At 41.0% G+C, this 21,126-nt stretch overlaps 1 protein-coding gene across 3 annotated transcripts in view; it reads right to left on the bottom strand.

Moving 5' to 3' along the window:
• Positions 1–21,126, bottom strand: part of heatr5a (HEAT repeat containing 5a) — an 87,961-nt gene that overhangs the window by 14,215 nt on the left and 52,620 nt on the right. For 2 of the 3 annotated variants that reach the window (XM_053632102.1, XM_053632104.1), the window contains 12 exons: positions 20,822–21,011; positions 16,421–16,590; positions 15,341–15,367; positions 14,093–14,237; positions 12,706–12,888; positions 12,193–12,429; positions 11,830–12,008; positions 10,855–10,923; positions 10,561–10,740; positions 9,724–9,916; positions 8,339–8,578; positions 7,984–8,111 (listed from right to left, as the gene is read on the bottom strand). In XM_053632102.1, coding sequence (XP_053488077.1) covers positions 7,984–8,111; positions 8,339–8,578; positions 9,724–9,916; positions 10,561–10,740; positions 10,855–10,923; positions 11,830–12,008; positions 12,193–12,429; positions 12,706–12,888; positions 14,093–14,237; positions 15,341–15,367; positions 16,421–16,590; positions 20,822–21,011 — 1,941 coding nt within the window. The remainder of the gene's footprint in view (positions 1–7,983; positions 8,112–8,338; positions 8,579–9,723; positions 9,917–10,560; positions 10,741–10,854; positions 10,924–11,829; positions 12,009–12,192; positions 12,430–12,705; positions 12,889–14,092; positions 14,238–15,340; positions 15,368–16,420; positions 16,591–20,821; positions 21,012–21,126) is intronic. The other variant, XM_053632103.1, reaches the window with a different exon arrangement.

The following is a 21,126-nucleotide window of genomic DNA, read 5'->3' as shown; positions in this document are numbered from 1 at the left end:
CGGCGTAGTGTGTTACCAATTGTTTTCTTGGTGAATATGGTCCCAGCTGCCTTGAGATCATTGACAAGATCCTTCCGTGTAGTTCTGGGCTGATTCCTCACTGTTCTCATGATCATTGCAACTCCACGAGGTGAGATCTTGCATGGAGCCCGAGGCCGAGGGAGATTGACAGTGCTTTTGTGTTTCTTCCATTTGCGAATAATCGCACCAACTGTTGTCACCTTCTCACCAAGCTGCTTGGCAATGGTCTTGTAGCCCATTCCAGACTTGTGTAGGTCTACAATCTTGTCCCTGACATCCTTGGAGAGCTCTTTGGTCTTGGCCATGGTGGAGAGTTTGGAATCTGATTGATTGATTGCTTCTGTGGACAGGTGTCTTTTATACAGGTAACAAGCTGAGATTAGGAGCACTCCCTTTAAGAGTGTGCTCCTAATCTCAGCTCGTTACCTGTATAAAAGACAACTGGGAGCCAGAAATCTTTCTGATTGACAGGGGGTCAAATACTTATTTCCCTCATTAAAATGCAAATCAATTTATAACATTTTTGACATGCGTTTTTCTGGATTTTCTTGTTGTTATTCTGTCTCTCACTGTTCAAATAAATCTACCATTAAAGTTATAGACTGATCATTTCTTTGTCAGTGGGCAAACGTACAAAATCAGCAGGGGATCAAATACTTTTTTCCCCTCACTGTAACATAATTCAGAGGTCCGGCCTGAGTCAATTTAAAAAGCTACTCCTACCTTACAATCTGTGTTTCTATTGCCTACTGTAACCAAGTACACATACTATAAATTTATCCTTTTTTCAAGGATACCAACAATAACTAAAAGGCTAAAATGAGCTTTGTGAATGAGCTTTGATGTTGGTTTGAACAAGCCCAGTAAACCAGGGTTGCCAATTCTCACGCATTTGGCATGAGACACGTGCTTTCAGGTTCTGTCTTACGCTGCCCAAGTACATCTCATGCCAAATTAAATAACAAGCCAACATAAAAATACAACACAGCCACAAATCTCTTCACATGATTCTTTTTCTGTCAGTATCAAGAAGGTGTGGGGTTTAATTAGGCCAATGAAGCCCCGCAACTTCTTGATTGGACCAGTCTGAAGCGGCTGGGTCCTGTACCAATCACATATCCTCTCGTGCTGTGTAAGGTCACTGTATATAAGCCGCTAACCGCTGCCTGCGCCACAATCCACGGAGACAGAGGCATTGTTGTTAAACACAAGTGTTTGTGCAAACAAATCATTCAGTTTACATGTCTAAAATAGCTATTATTCATTCATCCTTTACCAGAAATGTAGCCTGCGTCAGCCAGATTTATTGAGATTTACAGATGAGTATTCTACAGTATTTTAAGAAGAGAGAGGGTAAAGACCAAGCGAGAGAAGACAGCGACGATATTTTAAAGTCCCCCATGATGTGCCTTGAAACACAGCGTTAATTGATGTGTGGACGTAATTTCCACTGAAACAGGAAGACAGGGCGGGACATATCAAGTGGCCCCGCCCCTTTTTAAATAGCCATGGCTGCGTCCGAAATCGCATACTACCGTACAGTAGGTGAGAAATACCCAGATGGCGTACTGCTTCTGGGAGCTTTTGCAGTGTGCAACCGATGGACACTACACCAGTCATAAATGCCATAATGCAATGGGACTGCTGCGGAAGAGCTCAGAAAAAGAAAATCGTCTGCTCTTTTTAAGTATTAAACCTTGGTTAATCAGGACTTGTTTAACAATACCTGAATAAATTGTTAACTTGTGAAGGTTTAAACAAGAAAACAGTTGTCACAGTGTTTTAAACCTTTTTTGTGATCTCCATCATGCCTTAAGGGGCGGTCACACTAGGCTTTAGCGCTCCAGTGACTTCCATTCAAAGGCATCCAAAAACAGCAGACCGGAAACGCAAGCTCATGCATAGCATTTTCATATTACACTGGGTGATGAAAGTTCAAATTTGGTGATCGCGATGTCACTGTATGACCTTTTAGTAAAAAAAAAAAGAAAAGAAATGTAAAAATTTAAGCCCTATTTTAGTGGTATGGCGCTATCCTGTACTTTACAACACAGCTTTGAAAGATTATAAAACCAGTTGGTTGGTTTTGTCTGGTTTGCAGTGTCGTTGAAAACAGGAACAAATGGTATATTTAACAGATGGAAACATAAAATAACTTTTTAATTGCTTCAAATATTATATATCCAACTTGTGTGAAGCGGCGAAAGTTTTGTTTCATATCCTGTTCCTGCCCATATTTGCAGCAGCGTCCGACAAAAATACGCATGCTTAAAGCCTAGTGTGACCGCCCCATTAGCTGGCCAAGTTAATGGCAACGAATTTACCTCGGCCTGTTAACACTGCCCACATTAATAAATTGCTAATTCAGTTAACTTTCCTGATATGCATTTTGCCATTAGTGCAGTTGCTTTAATCTGTGGTCCCTTTAAGATTTTGTGTTTATGATTACGTCGAAGGTCACATGGCAATGCCAACATGGCGGATGTAGTATGTCTGGGATTGTCTTCATACTACACACACATACTGATTACTAAGTACTATTTCAAAGGCCTTGCAGTTGGTACTGCATCAAATGCAGTACGTACTGTAACAATAGCTTTTAGCTTACCTCACAGCCCGGGCTAAGCTGTCCTTTTTTTCTCTTCTTTTTCTTCCTTTATTATATTTAACTCGATAACATGTTCAAATACAAAGCAAAAAGAAGTCAACTGGTTTTTTTTTTTTTTAAACAGTTCAGAGAATGTGAAATAAGCCACAACTAACTTCTGCTTCATCATTCTTACGGTGTCCCCAAGGAAGATTTCAGAAGCTGCTCTCAGCAGTCTTTATCACTTAACAGAATTATTGCTTATCACGGCAATGTCCGAACACAATATAGTCCTTCCTTTGGGTCTATTGAGAGTTTTGGCTTAGAGTTGGATAACTAATGTATTAAGGCAAGTTTTCTTTCTCTAAGTGTTTTTTCCTAATTTTGGGGGCGCAGCTCTGTTTTTCACGTTGTGGTGGACTTAACGTATGAAGAGAGTGCAGGCTCCATCATAGCCACTGCAAAAGAGCCAGAGAGCTCCAGGAGAAAAGGCCGTCCTCCTCACCGTGTGCATGTGCTGCGTGGATCTCTGCAAAGGATTCACACGGCCTCTGCATTTCTTGCTTGGGTGCTAAACATGCCCATACCGCACTGTCTAACCCTGATGGTTGCCCCCACTGTGCTTTTTTCTTGACTAAAACCCAGGAAAGAAGACTCAGAGTGGCGGTTGTGGAAAAGAAGGACCCATGCCTCTCTTCTCAACTAACGTATTAAGGTGAGTATTAAGGCAAGAGGAACCCATGAAGTGTCACACATGGGGAGAGATGATGGACAATGTGTCACATATCCTTCCCCCATGTTTGAAGCGGGAGACGAAGACAATGAGGATGATGAGGTCTTGTTAACCATCCTTGAGGACAAGAAGGAAGATGACGAGGACGCTATCCATCTCCGCCCTCCCCCGTGCAGACGGACATGGACCTGGTCTACGGCAGTATTGCAGGGCTGCGGCAAGATTGTCTATTGACTGGCCATCTCAGCCGGTAGGAAAAGGGGCTGAAAGGGATTTATATGACGGGAAATGGCTCCCATCATGTCTCCCATCAGCGAGACAGCTTATTCCAGCCGTCCCAGCCTGCGTGGCCGAGATGAAGAGGTTTTGGGACAAGCCATTTTCTCATCGGGTGCCCCTCAAGGGTTTCTCGAGGCTTGACATTCAGGGAATGGAGGACTTTGTGATGGTGGTCCCTCCCCCCTTTAGAAACATCTATTGCAAACCACTTGCACCCGAGTTGTAAAGCAGCATTCTCTTCAGCCGGAGCCTCGCTGGTGGGGAAAACAGAACACCCTGCTGCCTCTGTTTTCCAGAAAATGTATAAATCGTCGGCTTTGGCAGTTTGAGCATTGAATGCAAGACTGAGCTTTTGGAGGAAATGGGTTGTTAGCAGTGCAACCTGCGGAAGAAGGAGGGAGAGGCATTCGAGGCTTGTCTCCCCAGAAAACCGTTGGCTTGGACTCATCATCCAAGCCGGCCAATTTTCAGGCCCACTGGGAAAGGAGGACAGCGTGACTATCTGCCTCTTCACACCCCTCCAACACAGCAATCAGGAAATACAGCCCCGTAGCTGGAGTCGGTTTCGTTAGGCCGAAACAGTATTTTGCAGCCTCAGCTGTGAAACACCGGTCGGCAAACCCTCAGGGCAGCAAAAAGTGGAGGGCAACCTGAGACACCGCCTTGGCTCTGTCTCAACCCTTTGGAGCAACGCTCCTCTCCCCCCACAGCAAAAAGGAGAAGGGTGCAAAATGTAAAAATAGTTCATGTGGACGATTCAGTGCCCAGTGTGCACAGGAGAGTGGCCCATGTCTTCTCCCCCTCCACCTTCGTGGCTTGTTCTGAGAGGGGGGACAACAAAAGTGCACAAACATTCCAATAAAAATAAAGAGTTCTCTGACGCATCCAGGCCGAGGCTGCAGAGAGTTGTGGGAAAAGAAAAAAGAAATACACACAAAAAAAAAAACTACAATGAATATGACTACTTGGCTGGAGCTGAAGTCCCTTCCTTCGCCACTAGAAGACCACTAGTGAGCAAATACAGGAAGGACTCACTCAATGCTTAGATGGAGAACTGGCAAACATGCGCAGTCCATCCCTGGGTTGTAACCACAATAATAAGGGGGATACAGGCTTCAGTTTGCTGTAAAACCCCCTGTTTTCAATGGAGTGGTAATGTCAGCGGCCCAAGGGGAGTCAGCTCAGGTTTTGGAGGAAGAAATATCCTCTTTGCTCATGAAAGGAGTGATGAGAGTAATCCAGAATGAGGAAAGCCATCAGGGATTTTATTCCTGGTATTTTGTGATTCCCAAAGAGGGGGGGGGGTGGGGTGGTCTCCGTCCCATCCTGGATGTACAGGTCCCACAACAAACACCTCAGAAAATACAGGTTCAAAATGCTCACACTCAGAACACTGTCTCACTCTATTTGTCAAGGAGACTGGTTCACGTCAGTAGATCTCCAAGACGCATACTTTCACATAGATATTTTTCCTGCTCACTGGAAATATCTCAGATTTGCATATCAGGACATGGCCTACAAGTATGTGAAGATTCCCTTCGGCCTTTTGCTAGCGCCGAGGATATTCAGCAAATGTTTAGAGGGAGCTCTAACCCTGTTAAGGAATGAGGGGATCAGAGTCTCATCTTATCTACGATCTACTCAATGATCTGCTCGTCTGCCTGCCATATCAGCGGCAAGCGGAGAGAGATACGAACATGCTGGTGACACATTTGGTGAGATTGGGTTTCAACATAAACCAAATGAAGAGCTGTCTGATTCCTTTGAAGGAAATAGTTTACTTGGGTTTCAGGTGTTTTGTGCTTTTCTCTCAGAGGAGCACATTGAAACATTTCACAGTTGCATCGCCCTATTTCAACGAGGGAGATCAGTCTTGGTCCCGATGGGTCTTCGGCTACTAGGTTTAATAGCCTCAATGGTGGCAGTAGTTCCCTAGGATTACTGAGAAGGAGGGAATTTCAGCACTGGGTGGCATCGCAGAGCATTTTCCCAAGAGCCGTCTCAGCTGCAGAGTGCTCGTCTTGCCAGAATGCATGAAGGCTCACTGTCATTGGAGAGCCCTGTCTTTTCTCAGAACAGGATGCCTACCGGGTGCTATTTTAGTGAGGAAAGTGGTGACGACAGATGCATCTCTCTCTCACACGCTGGGGAATGGCAGTGTTCAAAGGCAGAGCAGTGAGAGGGGTTCACTGAGGAAGAAGCACATCAATTGGTTGGTGCTATTAACAGTGTTTTTAGCTCTGAAACATTTTGTGCACATTCTCAAAATTCATCATGTATTGGTCTGGATCCAATACAACAGTGATAGCCTATATAAATTGGCAGGGTGTAGTATGCTCTCTCCAGCTGCACAGGTTGGAGAAGGAGCTGACCTTATGGAGCAGCACAAACCTCCTGTCATTGCGCGCGATGCACATTCTACACGCGGACTTGCTGTCCTCTATATATGGAATGAAAGATTCACTCTCAGGTGGTTCTCCTGGTGTGGCAGAGATTCGGGCAGGCTGCCGCAGATCTCTTCGCATCGCACGAAAACATGCAATGTCCTCTCTTCTTTTCTCTGGCGAGCAACGATGCACCACTGGGTGTGGATGCGCTGGCCCATGAATGGCTGGACGTATTACTGTACGCATTCCCTCCGCTGAGCCTAATCAGGCTGACACTGTGGAGAGTAAGGGAATGCCGCCATGTGATGATTCTGATCGCCCGTATTGGCTGGAGAGATTATGCGTGGCAGAGTTATCCAACTGTTCAACGACCAGCCCTGGCCATTACCGGTGCACAGGGTTGGCCTCTCACAAGCTCGGGGGGAAATATTCCACCCCTCTCCTCAGAAACTAGCTCTTTGGGCCTAGCCCATGAGATGTAGAATCTAAATGTAGCCGGTTTAACCCCGAATGTGACTAAGACAATTCAGAATGCGAGGGCTGCCTCGATGTGTTCTTTATGTAATCACAAGTGGGGCGTGTTCGAAAGATAGTGTGCAGATAAGAATGTAGTCCCATACTTATGTTCAGTTTTGGACGTGTTATGTTTTCTGCAAAATCTCCTGGATAAGGACAAAGCCTTTTCTATGGTGAATATTTATTTGGCTACTATCTTGGCATGTCATATCGGACTTGAGTCGGGTTTTATAGGCCAGCATCCTCTTATCTGCCGATTTATGAGAGGAGCACGACGGTTACACCCAGTATGTAAACCACTGGTCCCACCTTGTGATCTGTCCGTGGTCCTGGAGCTGCTCTCAAAGCCCCCTTAGGAACCCATTGGTAGCATTAATGTAAAGCTGCTCTCCTTAAAGATAGCTTTGTTACTTGCTCTCACAACAACACAAAGGGTGACCAAACTGCATGCGTTATCAGTAAACTCCTCGTGTATGCTGGTCGCCCCGGGTGGTCAAAAGGTAACACTTAGTACTAACCTGCCATTTGTGCCTAAAGTAAATGATTCGCATGACTCGAGTTGAGTAGTGGATCTGCGGGATTTTCATCTGCCGCCTTTTTTTTATCAACAGAGGACGAGCAGCTACACTGCTTGTGCCCGGTTCGTGCTCTGCATATGCATGTACAGACAACCAGAGCACTTCGGGTGGGCCATCAGCTTTTTGTCTCCTGGACTGATTCTTACAAGGGGAAACCCATCTCACATCAACATCTTTCCCACTGGGTGGTGGAGGAGAGTTTGTTGTGCACGAATCTGTAGGTCTACGAGCTCACTCCACCAGGGGTGTGGCTACGTCTTGGGGATTTAATACGTCACTATTTACGGGGATTTCCATACAGGAAATATGTCCTGTGGCTAGCTGGTCATCCCCGCACATGTTTTCGAGATTTTATAAACTGGATGTGACAGAGCCCTCTCTGGCTCACCCGGTCCTGGGAGCGAGCAGAGATAAAGTGCACTAAGCACTCATGTGTTGGATTTTCGTTGTAAGGGTGTCATACCCATCATTTAGTCTGCTTCGACAGCATATCTGCAATATGGGAGTGGTCTATATCACATAGTGAGTTAGTGAATGAATGTTAGTAAAAGAACTTTAGGTTATTATCGTAACCCTGGTTCTGATAACATGAAGTGAGGTATTTCTAATCACTAAGTGTAAGGCAGTGGCGGCTTATATTCAGGGAGGAGGGACTCCCTGATTGCTGCAGCGATTGGTCTGCCATATCGGCAGACGTGGTGTTACTGGTACTTCCACAATTAGTCACGCCTGAGGCGTTCTTATAGTGAGATACCTCACTTCATTTTAGTTTTAATACCATACATATATTACCACTCGTGGAAAATATGCATATATGATGTAACAATTCTAAAAAACCTTGAGCTGTATTTCATTGAATTAGACCACTGCATGCTGGACTACCTGATCATTGCCCACTTTGGAACGGTGCCAAGGCACTTCAAGTAAAGCTTGCAGTGCGTGAAGACATGAGATGATGTTTTCCATTTGATTCTGAGAGTGAGGTGAGCACAGAAACTCCACACTGATGCCTACAAACACAGAAAATATCATTAATCAGTATTCAACAATTATAGTTAAAACTAAAATAATCCATTCACTCAGGACAGTTATCCATTATTGGTCAACATAAGTGACAACTTTCAATGTGACCAAAGTCTGGTATAGGTGGTGTAGGCATAAGTCTTGTATGAAACATGAAAAAGACCCCTTTGTATACATTTATATGTGAAATTTTCTTTCAGTGCCATTCCCTGACCAAGGATTAGGTAGAGACGTTCCACACTGATGTCCTCTTGGGACTTTGCGCTGTCCAGAGTGGAGGACTGGCCCATTGAGGTGGGGGTGACTGGTCTGGAGAGGTTGGCCGGCCCCTCATCAGCCATGATAAACTCACTGCTGTTGAGCCAGAGTGCTGTGGCATGGAGGATTGGAGCCCAGGTGCTGCAGTAATGCTGACGTGCCTGCTCCAGTGCTTCTGCTGTGTAGAACGAGCCACCTGAGACAAGAGGAAAGAGAAGTTATTTGACACAACCTCAGAAAACAATGCTGAACTACAATATTACAACTGTATAATACTATATATACACACACAACTATATAATATATACAACTACAATAACTATACTAGTTGAAAGCTTTAGGAGTTACGTTTATGAATATGATATGCTGCAAGCCGTCATATTTGCTTGTGTAGTTATAGGTATAGGTCGTGAGGTCTACAACTCCGCATTTTTAAAAAAAGGCATGGCACTAAATAATATAACAGAATAAAGTTACATAATTATTTAATTTGCTCAAACAATTATTAAAATTGCTCTCAGTATTTAGTAGTTTATCAGAACAATATAGAAACACAGCCATTATAGGAGCTACACTATTGTGTATTTAGTATCGCTTTTTGTATATTTGTATTTACTATCTTTTTGTACTTGAATGCTTCCCTTTCCCCTTACAATCATGTGTTAACTGTCTCGCATATTCAAGAGCTCTCTACAACACAATATCAGATTTTTGCATGGTATGTTCAATCTTTTAAACATCTTTTAACATATTTTTAGCAGGGTTTGAGGGTTCGAAGCCTGCCTCTGCCCTGTGTGCATTAAGTTTGCATGTTCTCCACATGCTTTGGGGGTTTCCTCTGGGTACACTAGTTTCCTCCCCCAGTCTACAGACATGCCTTGTAGGCTGATTGGAATTTCCAAATTATCAGTAGTGTGTGAATGTGTGTGCGATTGTGCCCTGTCCATAATGTCCCCTGCCTTGTGCCCGCAGTTTCCTGGGACAGGCTCCATGCTCTCTCGGAAAATGGATGGATGTTTTTAGTATGTTTCAAGGGGTGCAACAACAAACAGTTTGTTATTGTACACTGACATAGCAGAACTAATGATATATCTATTTCAGTAATTACCATGGTAGAACCCCTCCTAAAAAATATATTCAAACTGAATATTAGTTTTATCACTGTAACTTCTGTTTCTCAGTGTTTTCAGTCTCAGGTAACCCGCTTTCTCAGCTGTGACAAAGTCTGGTTCTGAAATAAACAAACAGTTTTTTTTTTTTACTTTTATCAAATTAACCTCCTTATTTATTTTTCTCCAAAGCTAGCTTCATCTCGCTAATATGTGATTTGCTGATGGTGACCTGTGGAGGGTAGCTGCTTGGCATAGTCTGGAGGCAGTGTGAGCAGTGCGTGGTCCTGCAGTGCCGCCAGCCACAGGCAGCTCAGTGTGCCCAGCTCACCCTGAACCAGTTTTAGCAGCCCTGCAGCTTCACCTTCATCAGCAGGGTGCTGCTGCTCTCTATGCCTGCTGCTTTCCACTGCCATGATATATACCTGCAATGACGTGCACAGAAAGAAAAGTACTCATTACTGGGACTCAATTTGTAAACAATACGAAGGGAAACAATTTAAAGATTCTACTGCTATGAAAGTCATTTCCATATCCTTGATCTCTAAGCAAAGTAAATTTGTAATTTACATAAAAACATTTTTAAGAAAAGACTCCTTAAAAAAATTCCTTAATCTTGAGAGCTTTCACCTTGTAATGCCTTACAAATTCTGGCATTATTGCATTCAGAGCAATCAGTATGCCACAATGAACTGTTGGCTCAAGGAACAAAATATGGGTGTGGAATTTAAACCTCCAAACCAGGCCAAAGGCTGATCTGAATTTATTTCAAATTAAGTGTAAAAATGCAACATCTTTAAACACATTAATCTGTTTTAAATGTCTGGGTTTATTTAATATCATGCAATATAAGAAAAAATTATGCTTGCTTACAGTTTGCAAGAACACTGCTATACAGAGCCCTACTGTAAATGAAATCTTGTTCTCAGTAGGCTTATTCTCTGTATAAATAAAAGGTATTAATGTCATTGCCAGATGAATATTAGGAGAATCCTGGAGTAAATCCATAGATCTTCAGATGTTCAGGATGGATTGTGAACTTAACTGGACAATGAATGCAGCATCTCACCTCTGCCCAGGCTTTGAGCACAGCCAGTGTCTCCATGGTTAAGGTGCTCTCGTTGTAGAGGGGATTAGGCACATCCCTCCCTGCCTGAACTTTAACTAGCGAAGACACCAATAGCTGGTAAACCCTCTTGAGGTCACGGAGATCGCTGACAACCCCGCTAGCCATCCATGCACTGCACACCTGCATGCCCATAACAATGAGAACCACCATGAGGCTAGTCCAGGATGAAAATAATGGATAATAAAGCAGATGCACAGAATAGGATATTTTAAAGCTGCATTTGAAGAACCAGACCTGACAGGCTTTGGCAGTGACATCAGGAGGAGTGTCTGCACAAAAGGCTGGCCTTAGAGCAGCTCCCACCTTCATACAAAACAAATAATTTATAATTTATATTACACACACACACACACACACACATACATACATATATATATATATATATATGTATATATATATATATATATATATATACATATATATATACATATATATATATATATATATATATATATATATATATATATATATATATATATATATATATATATATATATATATATATATTTCTCTACATTTGCAAAAAATAGCAAGAAATAAGATTTAAAAATCCTGCCACTGTTACAGAAGAACATAACCAATACAGATAATTATGCAATGCAGAAAATGCAAACAAGATGCAATCAAATTTTAATGTAATATATAGCCAAGTTCATTACTACAGTTTGTCATGATTAAGGAGTCTTGGCTAAAGAGTGTTAAAAAAAAAAAAAAAAAATTACTTTAATATAATATTAGAGAAGGCAATAATAAGCCAACATGCTACTTCAAACATACTTCCTGTATTAATTTCTAACCAACTAACAAAATTATGTATTAATAAATCCCATTCTTAATTTTTGAGGTCATAACTTGGTAACATTACTTGGTACATTTATTTTCTTCCAATGTTAATTATTGTCACCTGCCATGTAGATGCACTGTAGCTACCAATTTACTCAACACATGCAAAGAATCACTGAATCTTTTTGAGCTGTAGAGGAAAGGACTAACTGCAGAATTCTGCATATTTTAAAGCTTCTGTTTCAAAGCTTCTGTTAGAAGCTTTGAAACAGAAGCTTTAAAATATTTGCCATTAACTAAATCAAGAACTAATCATCCCTTGCACCAAATCAGAAAATATCTGGAACACAAACTTTCAAATCATTTAGTCTGTTGACATTTTTCTTTTTTACATCGGAAAGTAAGTCATCTGAATAACAGCTTTACGTTGGCCTGATACTGCTCCAGAACGACGTGGCCAGGGAACTCAGGTTCTGCGACACCGGCAAACTTGCGGATGATGAGCAGCAGCATGTGTAAGCCGGCCAGCCGGAGCTGTTTGCTATGATCTGTTGCTGCCATAAAGGCCATGCGCACCAGATCAGCCAAGTGGAGAACCAGGAAATCTACAAAACAAAGGATGCAAGAGACAGTAAAACCTTCTATAATGTAATTTCAAGTAATTTGTTGTAGCCTATAATTTTCTTAAAGAAAAAAGGCTGAGAGACACCAGAACATTGTAATGGAATAGCAAACAACACAGATTATAACAATAATCACAATCCTCATTCATCTCTTGTGAACGCTGACCTGTGGACTTATGTAAACACTGTTCTTGAGCCAGTGTCATGTCAAAGTGAGCCGGGTGTCCGTTCTCACACTGCACTATGATGTGGCACACACACTTGACAGCAAATACACGGCTGGACCAGCGCAAGTTGTTGAAGGGCCCACTGTATACACACTTGGCATGAAAGAATGATGCATCATCATAGCTGTCTGCATCCTCTTCCTGATTCAACTCCACAGGTGCAGCAATTACTGAGTCTAGTACATAGCAAGAAAATAGTCTTAGTTCCAATATCTGTAAAATGTATCTGTAAAAATACATTTGGAAAAGGTATTGTCAGTCCACTCTGTAATCTGTGTGTGTGTGTGTGTGTGTGTGTGTGTGTAGCGATAGACTGGCATCTAATCCAGTGTGTATTCATGCTTAACGCCCACTGTTCCGAAGGCTCCGGATCAACTGCAACCCATATCAGTATAAATTGGTTACTGAAGATGAATGAATGAATTTCTATTGTCCATATGACATAAACCCACCTGAACAGGCAGAAGAGAGTACATCCTTGCAGAGCTTGAGCCAGTGAGCCAGCTGGCTCTCAGCAACTGAGCTCATCATATGGACAAGTGTCTCTTCAATGTCTTGGCAGAGTTGGGCATCCCGCTCTTGATCCAACAGGCTAAACAAAGCTCCCTCCAGACCCACCTCCTTAATGGTCACATCTATGAGGCAAAACCACATAAAGCAGGCCCTTTTCCAGTGAGAATTAAAAATTTTACAATATAATATTTAAAGCAGGGTTTCTCAGACCAGGGAACTATTTAACTGTAAAATGAATTTTCAGGGACCCCTTCACTACAGTTTTATGAACACAATCAAACTACGCAAATTTTATGCTCACTATCTAAATGTGTACAATAATATTTTGGTTATTTATTTGAGCATTTTATCTTTTCATTGACAGGAATCTAGTTGTGTGTGTATTAAACAAAGCACATTTGAGTGTGTGGTGCACAGACCACAGTTTAAGTGTGTTCTTGTGCACAACACATATTGCAATTCTGCTGTGTATGAGACTGTGTACAAGTTACAAATCAGTCAGTCAGTCAGTGTGTTTACATGGACAACAATAATCCGATATTAACCCGATTAAGACAATACTCTGATTAAGAAACTACCATGTAAACAGCAATTTTTAATTACCCTAATCCTATTAAGGTCATACTTGAAGTAAACACAAATTGAATTAAGACGTGTGGAGTATTCCTGTTTTAGTTTAGCATTATCGACGTGTATTACAGACATGTAAACACCTTAATCACATTATTAACGTCGTGTGAGCTTTTTCACCACATTTTGCGACAAGACACGATCACACAAGGCAGTGTTCAACCGTTTTAAGGCAAACAAGAGAGCACGGCTGCGTTCCAAACCACGTACTTGCCTACTATAGGCCTGTAGTAGACGAAATACATGTATCTCGGCTACTATAAAGTAGGTAAGTACGTGGTTTGGGATGCAGCCCACGGTTTCAAGCAGTCGTCTATTTGCACGTAGAGCATGACAAATAATTAACCGCACTTGCAGCGTTCATAAAAATTTTAAATAAAAACACCCAAAACTGTATACGGTACCATAACGAAGACGAACTGTATGTTAATACGTGAAATTCTGGAGGGAACGTCGGACGGTGTGGCGCGGTGACGTAATGACGTGTGCTGTTAATCGAACTATGTTCCATAACATGTAACATGGGAACATGAAAGGAGTATTCTAAAAGCGCCTCATGTAAACACCTTAATCACAGTATTGTCTTACTCAGAGTAAGGTCAATAATTAGATTACTGCTGTCCATGTAAACATAGTCAGTTACATAACAGGACAGGAGAAAGCAGGTGTTACAACAGGTGTGTGATGCTGCCTTACCCAACTGTGTGTTGTCTCTTCGTGGCAGTTCCTTGACCAGGGCCACAGCATGCTCAGACACCTCCACAGCCTCCCGCTGTGCTAACTGACGCAAACATGCTACTACTGCCCTGCGTAGATACAGGTACGAGCTGCACAGGTTCACCTGCATGAAAACAGATACACAACTTATTAAATATAAGAATATCTGAAGAAAAAAACAAAAAAACAAAACAGGACTATCTGTAAAATAGCGTACGTGCTGACAGCACATACTGAAGTGGTTATAATGGCAAACAGAGAAAATCAGGAAAAAACAGGAGAGCAGTACAGTGATATGACTGACAATCTGTGGTAACCAAGATGCATTTAATCCTGTAATAAACCTGTGATCTGTCCCTGAAAAACCCACTTTCTTTCCAGAGAGGTGAAAAGCCAGAAGGGAGAAAGAGTAGAGAAAAAGTATGAGGGGGCAGGACTACTGCCAAGGCTTTTCTAGGGAAAATTATCTCACTATCCCTACATTCACTCTTGCAAGTGACAAACTGAAAAGCGACCTTTAATTTTCGATGTACACTATATGGCCAAAATTCTGTGGATACCTGAACATAATATGAGACATGATTTATTTTATTTTTTTAATTCCCATTCCAAATTTAGTCCCTCCTTTTCTGTTATAATAACCTCCACTCTTCTGAGAAGACTTTCCACTAGATTTTGGAACATGGCTGTGGGGATTTGTCAATTCAGTCACAAGCACATTAGTGAGGTCAGGCACCCATGTCAGGCGAGAAGGCTTGAGGCAGCTGGAATCCCAGCTTCCAAAACACAGATATTAAGTGACACAGGTCGCTTGCTAGTGTGAACATAGGGTAAGAGGAACTCTAATGTGACTTATGTTGTCATGCCACAAGTGCATATTGTGCTTTATCAAATAGGTTTACTCAATTTTATTATACATTTACCATTTGTCCTTGAGTTATTAGGGGTACTGGAACAGCTATTCCAATATTAGAAAAATTGTTTTGCTCAGGCCTAGCTGTATGTATGTCTGCAGAAAAAAACCCTGAAAATTCCCTGGCACTAATCCTGCAATGAGAGGCTGTGACTGCAAGTTCATGCTCAAAAGCAGAACACCTGTTTAGGGTAAGCCTGCAAAACAACTGAAAGTCAGTGAGAGAGTGAGCAAAAGAAAGATAAGAAAAAGAGTCAGGAAAAACAAAATAGCAAATGGCAAGAACTTCAAACAGAAAAGGAGAGGAGACGTACCAAAACAGAATAATCCAACAAGATCCCCTGTATGAGAGAGTAAAGCATAGCACTGTCATAGCAAGGAAAATCATCTCAAGCCAGAACAACTCAAGATCGAAACTGAGGACTTCATTATTACAACTAGTTATTCCACTACACTTAACACCTCATGAGGAAATGCATGGAATAATTTAGTTTATGTGTGTGCCTATAGCTCTATTCAGATTGAACTAGTTTTACATGGGTAAGTGGTATAAGGTAAGTCTGGTGAAAGACTCCATATCTTGGATTTTAGTCCTTTCCAAATCTGTCATGGAAATATTCCACAATATTTTATCTTCTATAAACTGCCAAGTAAAAATAAACCCAGGTAATATATAGTGGATATAAAAAGTCTACACACCCCTGTTAAAATGGCAAGTAATTAATAAATAAATAAATAAAATAAAATAAATATCAGATCATAAATATAAATAAATAATAAATATCAGGTCTTTCACCTTTAATGTGATACAGCAACTGTCAAAATGTAAGGAAATTTTAGGGAAAAGAAAAGGAAAAAAAATGTACAATAACCTGGTTGCACAAGTGTGCACACAGCTTAACTAATACTTTGTTAAAGCACCTTTGTTACTTTGTTACAGCACTGTCTTTTTAGGTAAGACACTACCAAATTAGCACATCTTGATCTGCCAATTTTATTCCATTCTTCACTGCAAAAAATGGTATTCTTTGGGAAAAGAGGTTTTGTGTTATTTCTTCAGTATTAAGACACTCCAGGAAGCGTTACTTTCTACTTTGTTGACTGAGCAGAACAATTAAATATAGACAACATTTAAAACTAATTGTCAGAGAAGCAAAGCTAGTAATGATCAAGCACAACTTGGACAGCCACAAGCACTAAAGCTGTTTATAATAGAGAACAAACCAATCAATCATTATTAAAATACATTGTGTGTAGTACACAGAGAATTTTTAGTGTGGCAACCATGCATACATCATGAAGACACCAGAAAAATCAAAAGAAATCAAGACCTTCATCTAAATCTGGTTCTAATTTTGAGTCCCATAATTAAGAGTGTGTGTCTTAATACTCACACAGAGGCTGGGTACCAGACTGGCCAGGTCGATGTGCCGGGGTGAGAACATATGCAAGTGTTGGAGGCATGCAATGGCCTGAGCCTGCACCAGGCAGTCTGGACTGTCCTGCATTATAGCACAGGCCAGCAAACACAAGCTCCTCACTGCACACATACCCACACCCTCACCTGTACACAACAAAGAACACCACATGCTTATGAACATATGTGATGTGAAAGCTTATGAGAAGTTTTTAGTTATGTTTTAGTTAAGTCTAGAGTATCCAGGTTAAGGTACGCACTGGCAAATGGGTGAGTTTTGGTAACTTCAATATTAAGGGTATCCATGTGTACAACTCAGTCTGAATGTCTGTTAAAATGTTTTGGTTTTTTTTTTCAAAATTAATCATAGATGAATAATGAATGTTGCCAGATGGATGAACAACAATTTGGATTCTGAAAAACTGTTAATATGTATTTTTATTGTCGATGAATCATTTACTTAATCATTTAATTCATAAAAAATTCTGGTGAAAATCTAGTGAAATTTGTTAAATTGCCAAGTTACTTTATTATACTTTTTGTGATTCTGAACTACTTCTTAGGAGCACTGATGCAAGTATATTTCCACTTGCCTTTAGTATAAATATACTCAAGTATGTAAGGAACAAAATACTTGGAGGCATGCAATACTGAAAAATAACCAATAACAGTGTGGTGTGATGTGGCCTGACTTGACGCTGAATTACTGTTACCACCCAAACATTTACAGTTAATTAACTACAGTGGACCATCTGAAAAACGAGTTTATTCCAGTCGTCATAAAGCTTTAAACAGTCGTCTGCTCACCAGCCTCACTCTTTTTCACCTCTTGACATTAGTAAGACAAAAAACAGAGCTTGTTTTGTCTTTACAGAGAAACTGGAAAGTACCAAGTCTGCTGTCTTAAAGAGGTTGTGTACACTTCTTCCACAGTGGAAAATTACTAAGCGTTACCCAGTCCTGACACCTGAGAGTCCTTCCATAAACATCTCCTTATAGAAAACATCACCAAATCAAATTATATGCTTTGCTTTGTTAAATAACAGCACATTTATTACCAGTCTAACAGTGGGCTCAGAAAGTACTCCAACCACCTCAGATTTTGCACATTTTATTGTGTTATAGACTTAATTTAAAATGGGTTAAATTGACTTTTTATCCCTCTGTCACTAGGTGGTTGAGGCATTATGTTTGCTGGTTGCCTGTTTGCCATCTGTCCATGCATCCGAAATTCTCTTTAGTGAAGAACAGTTGAATGTTTGTAGGATTTATTTGGAATTATCAACGTAACCAGATGAACTGATTAGATTTGGAATTGATCCAGAGAGGGCCGAGGTCACCACAAGGTCAAATGTCAAACAGTTTTTCTTCAATCACTTCTGTCCTGCTTGAAGTATATTTTAAGGGCATTTCAGACATACAAATTTGTAACAAGAAGGACTAGACTTGCTGGTGTTGGAAACATCCCCATTGATGCTGTTGGTGTCAAATTCTACTTTTTTTGCCATTTATCTACATGGAATAATCTATAATGATGAAGAAAAACATGTTTTAATAAATTCTTGCAAATTTATTAAAAATCAAAAACTAAATTATCTCGTATAGATAACTATGCAGATCCTTGGATAAGGCAATCCAAACTGAGCTTGGGTGCATTCTGTTTACTTTGGTTATCTTGAGATGTCTGTAGGCCATGATGGGAGTCCACCTGTGGCAAATTCAACTGATTGGACATGATTTAGAATAGCATACACATGTGTGTATAAAAGTCCCACAATTCACTGTGTCAGATCAAAAACCATGAAGTCCAAGGAACTCTCTGTAGAACTCCGCTATCAAACTGAACAGAGATGTACAGTCAGGTCCATAAATGTTTAGACATTGACAAAGCTAATTATTTGACCTGTCTACCACAGTAAATTATACTTGAAATTAAAATATTAATATGACTTTCAGTTTTAATTTAAGGGTATTTACATACAAATCAGGTGAATCATGTAGGAACTACAGCGTTTTATATGTCAACCCCAGGTAATTCAGGTAATTTTCCATCTGCACTGTGATATTTTATCTTTTCTGAAGAGCGGTGATGCACTGCAGCTTTCTTTTGGCCTGAGCAGAAGCAGCACCAAACCAAACAATGATGGTGCTGTCAATGATGTCAAGATGGCCTCAATGATAGCTGAGATTTATTTAATACTTAGTGGAGAAGCCTTTGTTTGTAATGACAGCTTCAAGATGCTTCCTGTAAGAAGAAATTAATCGGCTGCAGTATTCAGGTGTGATTTTGGCCCATTCTTCTAAACATATTGTCTTTAAATCTTGTTCAATTGGATTCAAGTCAGGTGATTGACTGGGCCATTCTAACACCTTGTTTTTTTTTCTCTGAAACCAATTGAGAGTTTCATTTACTGTATGCTTTGGATCGTTGTTCTGCTGGAAGGTCCACCCATGTCTCATCTTCATCATCCTGGTGGATGGCAGCAGATTCTTCCTAAAAATTTCCTGGTAAAGGGCTCCATTCATCATTCCTTCAATTATATGAAGTCTGCCAGTACCATGTGATGAGAAACAGCCCCACACCATGATGCTTCCACCTCAAAACTTTTGGTTGTATATACTGTTTGTATAGTGTTTTAAGGGTGATGTGCAGTGCCATTTCTTCTACAAGCATGGTGTGTAGTATGACAGCAAAATTTAACTTTTTGTCTCTCATCTGTCTAGACTACACTCTCCCAGTATTTCGTAGGCTTGTCCAAATGAATTGTAGCAAACTTTAAACAAGCTTCAACATGCCTTTTCTTTAGTAATGGATTCTTGCGGGGTGAGCATGAGGAGTGGAGTGCATTGCCTATTGTTTTCTCTGTGACGATGGCATCTGCTGCCTCTAAGTGTTTCTGGAGATCTTTCTGAGTCGTCCTTGGCCCTTGAGCTACTCTTCTGACTCCCTGGTCAGAAATTCTGCAAGGAGCTCCTACGCGTGGCCGGGTTGATGACGGAGTGATGTTGCTTCCACTTGTGGATAATGGCCCAAATGGTGCTTACTGAAGGATTCAGAAGTTGTATCCGATTCCATCAATATGTTTTGCAAGAATAAGGTTGCGAAGGACTTGGGAGAGTGCTTTGCTTTTACCCATCATGAGATGTGGGACACCTTGGTAACGAAAAGCCTTTTTATAGAACATCAGTTTACTAACCCAGCTGATATTAATTTCAACAGATAGGGGGTATAGCTGGTTCCTTGCCTTAGAGAACTGCCTTTTCTTAGCATGTTCAATACTTTTTTCCTCTGTCATTCCACTTTATTACACATAACTTTATTTATGGACTTTAATCTTGTGAATTCTTTATATTTCCAGATTTCCTGAGTTAATACTGATGTCTGGTGAAGATTTCATGTGAATAACCTCATTGGAAATATATTTACTGGAATAAAATGTCGACACGTCCAATACTTATTTCCCCCTCTGTATGTCCTTATTATTATTGGACATCAGATCTACATATAAGTGTGCAATCCTTGGTGAATAGGGAGAATAGTGGGGGAAGAGCACACATCCCTGAGGTGCAACAGTGCTGGGGGTTGTGGAGTCCAGCGTAAAATTGTTTATCAAAAACTCCATGATCCAGAGGCAGATAGAGTTTAGCAAATTGAATTGTCTGAGTTTCTTGTCCAGTAGCTCTGGGATGATTGTTTTAAAGGCTGAGCTGAAGTCAAAGAACAGTATACTCACATATGTGCCAGGGGTGTAGAGATGCTGGTGGATGAAGTGTAGGCCTCTGACTGACCTTTTGGAACTGTAGGAGAACCAAGCAGTGCACAATTCCAAAGACTGATTAAAATGTCTGTGAACACAGGTGCTACTTGCTTTGCACTGTGCTTGATCACGGAGGAGGTGGTAAGATCTGGGCCAGCGGTTATCCTGATATTTTGATCTTAAAATGTTTGCAGACCTCCTTTGTGGTAATGAGTGGTGGGGGCAATTCTGGAGTGGTAGAGGGAGTTATGAAGTAACAGGTCCAGCAGCTTGATAATTAGTCCATTATTTTTCAATTTGGAAACAGAAATGTTCAGTGCTTTTTATTTTATTTTTTATTGGTGAGATTTTGGAGACCTTTACAGACTGAGGAGCAGTCTTTGGTGGTAAATTGTTCCGCAAGTTTATGCGAGTTCATAATTTTGCAGCCTTGCGGATAGAACCCACTGTCAATTATGTAGATGATCCACCATACAAATCTCTGTGAATTAGCAGTTACTATAAAAACAATTACATATTAGAATGAGTGCATTAATATAAACCTGTGATTTTACTTACAGAAAGAAATCAGACAGAGAAAAAGAGACATGGGGAGGTTGAGTTGACACGGGTGTCTGTACCTTGCAGGTCAGGACCCAGTGATGTGATGAGTGCACTGAGGCAGCGCCCCAGACTCTGCTGCACCTCCACATGAGTGTATGGTGTGGTGAGAAGCAAACGCAAAATTAGAGTCAAGCTGGCCTCCATGTGACTATGGTACAGAGGTCCAGCCTGGTCCACCACCATGGCCAAAGAATGGAGAGAGCACATCTGCCACACACACACACAAACAGTACATATTTTAAGTACCAAAGACTCCACTAATGAATGCGACATCACACTTGACAGTAAGTGAAGTGTGAACTGGTAAATATTTTAGACCGCA

The sequence above is a fragment of the Ictalurus furcatus genome, chromosome 9 (assembly GCF_023375685.1).
Source record: "Ictalurus furcatus strain D&B chromosome 9, Billie_1.0, whole genome shotgun sequence".
In the NCBI taxonomy this organism is placed as follows: Eukaryota; Metazoa; Chordata; class Actinopteri; order Siluriformes; family Ictaluridae; genus Ictalurus; species Ictalurus furcatus.
The sequence above is the reverse complement of the archived record's forward strand: the minus strand, read 5'-3'. Positions and strand labels throughout refer to the sequence as shown.